General features: G+C 37.3%; 1 protein-coding gene across 1 annotated transcript; it reads left to right on the top strand.

The window, feature by feature from the left end:
* The first annotated feature begins 1,084 nt into the window (after positions 1-1,084).
* On the top strand, positions 1,085-11,551 carry fbxw12 (F-box and WD repeat domain containing 12). Its single transcript, XM_028453387.1, is given in 11 exon segments — positions 1,085-1,267; positions 3,192-3,229; positions 3,301-3,467; positions 3,543-3,667; positions 5,544-5,750; positions 6,209-6,314; positions 6,317-6,372; positions 8,217-8,427; positions 9,919-10,100; positions 11,072-11,202; positions 11,278-11,551. Coding segments are annotated over 11 exon segments (1,422 nt in total). The 5' UTR covers positions 1,085-1,168; the 3' UTR covers positions 11,378-11,551.
* The last annotated feature ends 114 nt before the right edge of the window (positions 11,552-11,665 follow it).

The following is an 11,665-nucleotide window of genomic DNA, read 5'->3' as shown; positions in this document are numbered from 1 at the left end:
ATCATATCGTGAAGTCAGCATATCATCCAAACCCTTTTTCCGTAGGTTAATGTTAATACACTTCACTGAATACGCTTTATGGGTTTTAATTTTTCTAAATTTACTTAAAACATTTTTTAAAACAACAATAAACCCTCATCACTTTCGAACACGTATAGTCATTATGCACTTAATTATCCTGTAATTAAAGCAGGCGTAGCAAATGTAATTTTTCAAACATAATAATTAACAAATAAAAACAGGCCCAACCTGTTACAGAAAGGGATATTTTTGGGTGCATTTTTACATGATATCTTTCATTAAAACTTATAACATCGTAGTGGATACAAAGTACAAAATTACATATTTAAGAGCATTATGAATAACATGGCCTTTTTTTCCCCACAAAATATATATTTATTGTGATGTTTAATTCCATCTGCAATAAGTTTGACACACCTCACTGAAATTAAGCATGAACTTAAAGTAGGCTACTTTTTTGTGTTATTTGTAAGAAGTTAGAGACACATGTGATGGCATGACACATGTAAAAAAATCAGTTTACAAGCAAACACCACACCAGAAAAAGCTAAATATGTACATTAATAATAATAATAATAATACTAATAATAATAATAATCCATTCAACTATTGTGCTGTTTTTTGTTTTTGTTTTGTTTGTTTTTTGTTTTGTTTTTTTACAGTATGGTTGCATTTCATTTAGAAAATAAATAAAAGGTGTCTTTCTTTCTGCAACATTAACAACACATTTTTATTTTATTTTTTGTATTCTTTATAATGTTACTTTTTATTGAATTACAGTAACAAACAATAAATGAAAACATTTTTCAGAAAAATGAAGGAAATACATGAAACGAAAAATTCAAAAATGCCAGCTGTACAAAATACCGATTTTTTTTTTTTTTTTTTTTTTTAATCACTTGTCAATCAATACATATCGCTTTGTCAGCGTGGCGCGTTGACGCTGTTCTCGTGCGCCTTTTTTGTACCAACTATCTTCAACAATGGCGACATCTCGTGGTCATGTGACGTCATTACAAGCTGCAGCCGGAGCGCTTCCTTCCGTGTCCTCGCGCTCTTCCCGTAGCTCCACCCATACCAGCTCCAGTTTGCTGCGCTGATGTTGACTTTTTAAATAAGTTTATTGAGATTTATTAGTATTATCATTATGGACCTTCATCATCCTCACCTGATCAGTGATTGTCTCATTCATATTTTCACATTCCTCACCGATGAAGAGCTCAGCAGTGCTTCCTGCGTGTGTCAGGTGAGTGAGGAGGGTCAGCTGTGCGGAAGTAACTGAGAAAGATGAATGCAAAGTGAAACATGGTTATCAGAGGTGTATGGAGTACTGATATATCCTACTCACTCAAGTAGAAGTACTGTTACTTGATTGAAATTGTACTCAAGCACAAGTAAGTCATACATAAAATACTCAAGTATAAGTAAACAGTAGCTCAATTAAATAGTGCTCAAGTGCTCAGTAAAAGTTTAAAGTTTCTATTTGTACGGTTGCCGTACGGAAAACCCCTGGTGTTATTAGTACGTTTACCGAAGTGCAAGTACGTAGCGTCTTTGGGTTAGGGTTAGGTTTTAACCCAATATCGCAACAATTTTTAGGGTTAGGTTTGGATAGCCACTGCCATAAACGTTAGGCCTCGGCTATTGATACGGAAACGTATGCATAGAATATATGACTATTCATACGGAGCGCCCCTCATTGGCCAGTTTAGGTGACGTAATAGGTGTACTACATGACTTAAACGCCACGTGTCAGTTTTATTTTAGCTTATATTTATTTTTAGCTACCCCGCTAACCCTTTTATTTTAGCCATAACCCTAACCCAGGAAATACCCTAAAATGTTTATTTTTTCGTATATGTATTTTTAACCGTATCCCTAATCCTAGAAATACCCTAAAATGTTTATTTTTTTCGTATATGTATTTTTAACCGTATCCCTAACCCTAGAAATACCCTAAAATGTTTATTTTTTTCATATATGTATTTTTAACCCTATAGGGTTATACCTGGGTATAACCCAGGTATACCTGGGTTATACCTGGGTTATAACCCAGGTATTTCCTGGGTTATAACCCAGGAAATACCCTAAAGTGTTTATTTTTTTCTCATATGTATTTTTAACAGTATCCCTAACCCTAGAAATACCCAAAACGTTTATTTTTTTCGTATATGTATTTTTAACCGTATCCCTAACCCTAGAAATACCCTAAAACTTTTATTTTTTTTGTATATGTATTTTTAACCCTAACCCTAGAAATACCCTAAAACGTTTATTTGTTTCGTATATGTATTTTTAACCGTATCCCTAACCCTAACCCTAGAAATACCCTAAAACGTTTATTTTTTTGTATATGTGTTTTTAACCGTATACCTAACCCTAGAAATACCCTAAAACGTTTATTTGTTTCGTATATGTATTTTTAACCGTATCCCTAACCCTAACCCTAGAAATACCCTAAAATGTTTATTTTTTTCATATATGTATTTTTAACCCTAACCCAGGAAATACCCTAAAACGTTTATTTTTTTTCGTATATGTATTTTTAAAGGTGGAATTTGCTGTGTTAAATATGTTAAAATGAAAAAGTATATATGACAAAAGTGGGATACGAACCCACGTTAGCGGATGGAAGAATCCTTGAGTGCGGCGCCTCGGCCCTTTTAGCACGGAGAAAAAACGCAAGCACATTACGCTTATGTAGAAAAGGTCCGGAAAAAGCGGAAAACATACCCATAGTCCCGGAGGCTATTGATACATTTTTGTATCAAAAGACACTTGGTAAAAGTTACTAGTTACTTTCACCCCCAACATTTATTTTTGGTAATAAATCTTGCCACTGTTCGCTTGCATACAGTAAACATCTCATGTATAATATACATATAAAAATTAGTTCAGCCATTTCTATAAAAATTGTCTGATCAAAAGGCATGAATCATCACAAAAAAAAAAAAAAAAACCTGAAATTAAAAATGAAATCACAAAAAGGTTGGTTGTAGAAATGTAACAAATCACTTTACTTCTTTTACAATGTACTAAAGTACAAGTAAAATTACTGATTTAGAAACATACACAAAATAGTCCAAGTTCCTATAAAAGCAACTAAATTACAGCAACATGACGTGAGTACTAATCAGTTACTGTCACCTCTGCTTGTTGTGTATGTTCAGGATTGGCATGAAGCAGCAGAGACTCCTTGGTTATGGAGGTGAGATGATCCTGATCCCTGAGGAAATACCTTTTTTTTCTGTGAGACACTAACTTGTGTTATTATTCCAGGAGGATGTGTCTGCAGCGCTGGAGCTTCTGTAATCTCTCCGTCCTGGGGGGTGAACAGGTGAACCCCTCCTGGAAGAGGTACTACCTGCGACGTTGTCACTTGGAGCAGAAAATGACTCAGGGTCGGTCAGGAGGTTATTCCTGTAAAAGCCTCAGAGGTCACACAGGTATATGACCTTATCATCATGTCTACATACTTTATTAACGCTCCTGATCTAATGCTTCTGTGGTCCTGTCCAAAGGCAGGATAGTGGGCTTTGTTTACCTGCAGGAAAACTCAAGCCAGAATCCGGACCTGTGGAGCAGCAGGTCCACGGTCTGCAGTGCCTCCACTGATGGAACCCTGAAAGCTTGGGACATCCAGAATGTCAGTGAACCTCCTCCATTATGCACGCTCAGCACCCATCACTGCCGTTTCTAGGGCCTGGTGAGGGGCAACTCTTAGATGATCTGTGGTGACATAACCTTAATATTCAGTCTGCACCAAAGTTAAAATGTAAAAGATATACAAACAAATAATAGAACTTCATTTAAAACCACACCGCACACTTTTTTACCTTAAGAATGGACCCATATCAGTTATTTTAAATGATTCCTCAGGCCAATATACAGAGCTTGACAGTATCAATGCTCCGAGCGGGGGTTCCCTCTTGAAATACCGACTATGTAAGTTTGGAGGGACGGGCCGTCTTTGGCCAGGTCATGTGACCTGGAGAATGTCTGGAGAATGTATCACTTTACGGCAGTCACGTGACCACAGGCTCGTATATACTCATTGGGCTAAGGCTTTTCCTAGTATTTTTCCGCCTGTTCGACTCCTGAACATGGCAGAGGCAAGCAAAAAGTTTAAAACTGCTTCTGATTAGGCTAAAAAGACTCAGCCAAGACCCGGCCCCCTCCGCCGACCCGCCTTCCGCTCGGTGCCGGATACCATCAGCCCCGATCCCGGCCGCTGCGGCAAGGCCAGGGAGTAGGGGGGCAGCGCAATCGACGCAGCGAGGAGCTCCCAGCGTCGGGCCTCTGGCGGCGGGGAGAGGAGGGTGGCGGCGGCATCTCCTCCAGCCACGGCGTGTGCCCAGCCCCGCTACGCACCCCAGCCCGACCGACCCAGCCCTTAGAGCCAATCCTTATCCCGAAGTTACAGGTCTAGCGCCCCTAGTGGTCAAAAGTTACACAGTGTGCCTTTAATAAAATGTGACAATTTGCCAACATCAATGTATTACAGTGCAAACAAGAAAAAGGTAAAAACAGGTGGCCTGTCAGAGCACGATATGTTACAAGAACCCAATTGTCAAAAAATTTAATAAAACCCGAAATGTAATAACCGGTCAACAATGTAACCAGATGCTAAGCCCAAAACATAAAAACTTTTTGCCATGGTTATTACATTATGGGGCAGACAAAATATTTGTCCCCTAATAGTTTAATAGTTGTATGACATCATCGAGTGAGTCGATGATTTATGGATTATTTCTTCAATGTAGAGAGTAGTTTCATACACAAATGCGCATGTGTAAATAAAATGTGTATATTTGTGTGTGTGTGTGTATATATATATATATATATATAATTAAAGCCTTTTGGAGAACCTTGGCATTTTTGGTTACTTACTTTTTCTTACTTTCATATATATATTATATACATATATTTTAAAATGTTCACATATATATATATATATCAGGCAAAATTTTTTTTTGCATTTTGGCTCAGTATCTGTTACATTTTGAACCAGTTGTAACATTTTTGGTTTTATTAAATTTTTTAAATAATTCGGGTCTTCCTTCATTTCTGGTCGTTGTTACATATCAGGCTCTAACAAGGCCTATAATATATATTTACATTATTTTTCTAACCTTTTTATTGCCAGGGTAGTCTCAGTAAACTTAAGGATCTCTTTTTTCAAGACAGTCCTGAAATAATTTAGGTTTTTGGGTCTTTCTCAAGGTCCCACAGGGATGGCACACAGTGGATTCAAACCAGTTACCCACAGGTCCCCAGCAAAAAGAAATAAGTAAATCAGCAAAAGTAAAACCTTGAATAAAAATAACAACAAAATATTATTTATGAAGTGGGTGCAGCAGTTTGAGGCTCTATTGCATGTGTATAGTTTGCATAAAGCAAGAAACGGTCCTGGCACATGTGAAATGTGTTAAAGTTTGTGATGCTCTCCTTAAACTGCTTTAGGCTGATAGTTGCTGATGACGAGGTAATGGTCGTTCTGTTGTTGTCTTTTTGTAACTCAGGGCGGTGTCCTGTGGTGCAGTCCTGTACAGAGTCCTTTGACAGGGATCATAAGTGATGAACAGCGTGAAATAGTGATCACATCAGACTCCACTGGACTCATTAAAACCTGGAGAGGTCAGACTGGAGAGGAGTTGGGTTCCTTCTCATCAGGCTCTCCACACTGTAAACTACTGCAGTATAATGTAAACGCTGAGTGGTTTCTGACTGTGAGTAACCACACATTCAAATGAATAAGAACAAACGATCAGTGTATGTTTAGGTTATTGGGTGTTTCGTTCAGAAAAGGATTTTAAGAAGTTAGTTGTTTCATTTTTTAATTAAAAAAATTAAGATTGAAATTCAACATGTTTTTCTTTATCAGGGCCAAGAAGGGATAAACAAAAATCAGTCGACTTTCAGTTTCTAGATCTAAATACAAAGAAATGTAATGTAAGAAAATTGTTCAACTTGTTTTTAAATTTTTGTTTTTATCTCTTCTTGACCTCGATTTAAAAAAAAAAAAAAAAAAAATGTCAATCATAATTTTTTTTAATTTTGAGATGTTATGAAAGAACCATTTTTTTTTTTTTATTTCTTTTTCTGAATGAAAAATCCACACATACAGTACAATGAACGTACAAACACGCAGTAGTAAGTAAAGGTTTCTTTGATATTTTCCCTCCAGGTTGGAACAAGTCAGGGATCTGTGTGTACACTGAACGATTTGACTTTAAATAAAAAATCCAGTGTGTCAGTGTGTGACAGCTTTAAAGTCGACCTACTCCTAGTTTCACTGACAAGAAATGGATCGCAGCTGGAACAACGAACAATGATGATTTCAGCCCCAAGGTATTTTTCTGTTGTCGTTTGCAGCTCCTTAAGAGTAACTGAACCCCAAAACTGAAGAACCCCTGCTGAAAACAGATGTATTTGGGATGAATTAGGAATGTAGGGATATATCCTAAATGGCTAAAAATCGATACAGCACAGTATGTGCATCGATGGGGGCAGAGCTTTAATCGGGCCAATAAAAGAAGACCCGACCTGGCGTGAACCCGACAGATCGCGGCCTGAACCGTCTGACCCAAATTAAACCGATGTCTCTTTAAAGCTGCTATCCTGAGTTTCTGAGAGAACGTCTCGATTTGTCCCGCCTTCAACAGCTCTACTTCCTCCCCTGTCTCTGCCATTCTACCAGAAGCTACGCCTCTACGTTTGTGCACGTGCATTGCGAACATAACAAAGTCGCATAACAACAAAAACGACACATTTATTGTTTGAGTGCCATAACTTTTGATTAAAACATGTTTATTATCTGTTCAAATCCAAGTCCCTCCCCCTTTGAAAAGCAGCTCAGAGATAAATTCTGTTGCGGTCACAAAGACGTTTATCCACAAGCTTTGTACCCGGACTTTTCTTTTGTTTTTTAGGAGAAGCTTTATACGTTGGCAATCGTGGAATGGATAATTTTGGAGTTTCTGAGCGCTCCTCCATGATGCTATGCTGCTCAGTGATACCTGTTTGCTGTTGTGACGATGCACGCGCATTCACTTTGATTGACAGAGGCCCGCTCCAGGAAGTCAAAGCCTATTGGCTGGCCGAAGTCCACGCTTTCTTGCATTTGTATAGGGGTCTATGGATGAAGGCGGGCTTATACATTAATGTATATGAATGACCACCGGCAGTCGACCATAGTAAAAGACTAGTTCGGTATTTTTTCGCATTTCAAAAGATTATACATAAACATAGATTTCTCAGAAACTCCGGATATCAGCTTGAAGCCCAAACTTGTTTCAACGCGACACTATTTACTTCCGTGTGGGCACATAAATGATCCAAAGCAAGTCAGTATCCATTTTTGCATCTTTCTCGCGCTAATCAAAACACGTCACCTGATATACCACGCAATGTTGTGGTACAACAATCAAAATTTAGCGGCACAGAGAGACACGCAACACACACACACCTGAAGAACAATATGTCAATTCCAAGCCGATGATAAATTACTAAATGTGCTGTTTATTTTGGTACATGAGTTCAAACAGTTCAAACGTATTGTATGAAAGTTATAAGAAGAAAAGATATTACTTTAAAAAAATCTTGACAATTTGAATAAAATTATAGGAATCTGTATTTTGACTAATCTGTTTTTTTCTCCAAAATGTATTCAAATTGAAAGGAGATTAGTGCATCATTACATCCCAGTTTTTGATTTGAGTTTTGTTTTTGTTTTTTAAATTAAGATTCAAATTGAATCATTGGTTGAGTGTATCCTTACACCCCTAGTATGAATGTTGTAAAAATCTAAAAGTGACTGACCTCTATGGGTTAAAACCCAACTATTACATTAAAATGTTGCTATTGGTTGAGAATTGTGGTTTGTGACATTTTGGTGGCTTCTTATGTCACAAACCACCACTGTTGACCCCGCCCCTTCAATAAAAACTATCACCTTATGATTCTGCAATCTGTGGCAAGTAGGTGGGATTGGGATAATTGAGTAGATAGCATAGCATAGCATAGATTGTTCTTTAGAGATTTTATAGTATAGAATTGGTGTGTTTTAAATGCTCCAGGAGCTCCGCCCATAATCAAGGCATTTTTTTGAATTTTCAGCCTAGACACACATTAGCCAGAACACACACGGTCCATTCATCAGTGCTGCAGGTTTATGTTGCTTGGTTTGTTTCCAGGTGATTTATTCTGAAAGCTTGACCTTTCCATCTGAGGACGAAGATCCTCTGTGCCAGTCTGTGTCAGTCAGTGGGAGCTGGGCGGCTGTCTTCATACCAACGCAGCCCGCCAGACTGGCCATCATCCATCGCACTGAGAGGCCACACGACAAAGCCCTCACTGTCTTTGATGTCAGCATGAATAAGACCAAGTACAAGTCACAGATCCAGGGTGAGGACTTAGAAATGTACATAATGACCTGTAATTTTTGCTTCTATCAGACAGTCTGCAGCCAGCCAGAAAAGGCAGTTAATGAGTTTGAATTGATAAATCTATCCTATACCTTAGATCACATGTGTTAAGCTCAAAATTGGTTAAAAGTTGCAAATTAGAGTGGCCAATAACAGACTTAAAAAGTGGTAAAAAGGGTTCAAAGTGTCAATATTGTCTTAAAAATTGGCAGAAATGGCAGTTGTTGGAGTAATGTAATTTAAAAAGTAGGAACAATTCGTTTAAACTGGCAAATAATGGGCATGACAAATAGTGAATGTGGTGTAAAGAGATTAAAAGTGACAAAAATGGGTCAGCATATGCGACATTAGGTGAGGAAATTGGGGTGGAAGAGGGTTTTATAAGTGCCGAAAATGTCTTAAAAGTGGAAAAAATGTGCAGGAAAGGCATTGAGATGTGATGGAGAAGTGGCAGAAATGGGAGTAATGTAGCAAAAATGCATTAAAAGGAGCAAAAATATGGTGATATAAAGTGATGGAAATAGGTTTAAAATATGGCAAGTTTGGCTGTATCACATGATGGCAACATTTTTAATTTCAAATTGTTGAAAGAACTCTCAATTTTTTCAAAATCCTTAAATTTTCCTCAAATTATTTCACATATTTTTCCCAAATTAAATAAGAATTGGTCACAAAAATCTCCTCCTATAATCTGTGGCTATTTTGAGATCAAACTGGTCCCACATTCGTCCCCTGAACTAAAATGAGTTTTATACCCCTGCATTAGATTCTCATTTGGTGATGTGAAAACTATAAAAGGGTCAGAAACCAAATTTTAGTCAGTAGAACAAATTTGTCTTGACAAAAAAGCAAATAATCAAGTACTTTTATTTTGAAGGGGATACATTTTGTAACTGAGTGCTGCCTGTTCCAACTTCACTAAGGCAGCAGTTATTCTCACTTAATTATCTTCAAAGTGAATGCTGTTTCTCTATTTACTGGAAAACTTATTAATATATCTTTTTAATTTTTTATTTTGTGTCTTTAAATTTGTCACACAGCGTGTTATTAAAGCAGGGTTTTTCAACCTTGGTCGTGGCCCTATGTGGGGTCGCCTGAAATGTCTCGCAATTGATTTAAAAAAAAACTGATTAAATGATATATATATTTATTATTATGACACACAATTCTATACTTTCACTTTCTCAAATATAACAACCGGTAATCACACGCACTAATACTCTGTATTTGTAAAACAGCATAACAAATGTGATCAAAAAGAATTCCAGAGAATGTCGCCACAAAATTGTGATATAAAAATGGGGTCACAACCCGAAAAAGGTTAGGAAACGACTGTGTTAAAGGATAATAATGAGGAACATTTGATCCTTTTGTGAACTTCAGTTTTATCTTCAAAATCTTTTTTTGGTTGCAGGCTCGATCTTTCTATTTGTGTTTCCCAAAAATAAGTGTTGTTTCTTGAACTGTGCAGTCCAGCAGGTGGCGTCCTTCCCCGTCAGTGTGAGCTCCAGGTCCTCCAGCATCTTTCTGGAAGCCAAAGACAGTAACTGCTTAGTGTTGGCAGCTGGTGAGCAGCTCTGGGTCTACTCTCTGAAAGGAGACCTGCTCGCAAGCTTCAAGGAGCACACTAAGCTCATCACTTCTATCTGTGTGGTACGACCTTTTCTTACCCTAAAGCAGAGGTTCTCAACCTTGGGGTCGGCGAGACACTGGGAGGGGGTCGTCAAATGCCTTCAAGAAACTAAGAATATATATATTTTAACAATTTGAGCCCATTTTCCTATTTTTCCTCTTTTTCTACAACTACACCAAACCTGCCATATTTTTACTTATTTCCATCACTTTTTCTTGCCATATTTTTGCTCCTTTTAATGCGTTTTTGCGACATTACTCCAAATTCTACCACTATTCATCACATTTTAATGCCTTTTCTGCACATTTCAGTACTTATAAACCCTTTCCACCACTTTTCCCATTTAATGTCACATTTGTTGACCCATTATTGTCACTTTAAACCTCTTTTCACCATATTTCATGCTTACTGTATTTAAGCCAATTACCCTCATTCACATGATAATGCCCATTATTTGCCAGTTTAAACTAATTGTTCCTACTTGTTTCACATTGACACTTTGAAATTTTTTAACTACCTTTCTGTCTGTTTATGGCCACTTTTTTTTTTTTTTTTTACTTTAAAACCAATTTCTGTGGTTTTAAAATTTCCATTTACCCACCTTATCCAGCATTTGGGTCACTTTTAACCAATTTTTTTTCTGATTAAAACAAGGATATACATCTTTAAGATGACTATATACTAGGCCACAAATAATAATTCTTAATAAACTTCTTGAATAACAGTGGATATTATTCAGATAAATGAATAGATGTGGTTATAGAACAATGGACCCATCATTCCCCCTTATAGATGGCCCTGTCTCCACATGACTGTTTTTCAGTGTTCAGTTTGTGTTTAACCACCTTCAGGTACAGTGGGGGTCCCTGGTCTCTGGGACTTTTAATTTGGGGGTCGCGGGCTGAAAAGGTTGTAAACCACTGCCTTAAAGTCACATAAAAACCTAATTAATAGATTTCAGCCCACATAACATTCTAACTTCTAATCACAGGATAGTTTCCGTGTGGTGACGGCATCTCAGGATCTCTCTTTACGAGTGCTGACGTGGAAAAATGACAAAGTCCTTGGATTGACCCTGGAAAGCCTGTACCACTTACTGGGAGGATCACATTCAATGTCCAGGTATGTTTTGACATTTCCTTCTCATGCTGTCACATTATGAATGTATTGTATATTAATCGGCTTCTTCTTTTTTAGGGGCTTTACTCACGTCTCCTGTGACTACTCCAGCATTGTGGCCTCAGTGGAAGGAAACGATGGGAAAGACGTTTTAAAAGCGTATTCATTCACCTGCTGAACATCAACAGAAGTGCCTGTAATAAAAAAAGAAAAACTCTACAATCCAGTGACAGAATTTTCTTTAGTGACTTTATTAGGAATATTTATATTTACGTCATGTTATCTTTGGAGAATTACATTTGTAACTTACAGATAAGAACACTATGTGATATTAAAGGCAAACCCTGAGAAACCGTTAGTCGTTATTATTACATTCGTTTTCCAAGCTGAGATCATGTTTAATGATATAGTGAAAAAACGTACCTATGTTCTATTATTATTTTATTTATGAACAAGCTGCACATGT

The sequence above is a fragment of the Gouania willdenowi genome, chromosome 7 (genome assembly GCF_900634775.1).
Source record: "Gouania willdenowi chromosome 7, fGouWil2.1, whole genome shotgun sequence".
In the NCBI taxonomy this organism is placed as follows: domain Eukaryota; kingdom Metazoa; phylum Chordata; class Actinopteri; order Blenniiformes; family Gobiesocidae; genus Gouania; species Gouania willdenowi.
This window is presented reverse-complemented; position numbering and strand designations above follow the sequence as displayed.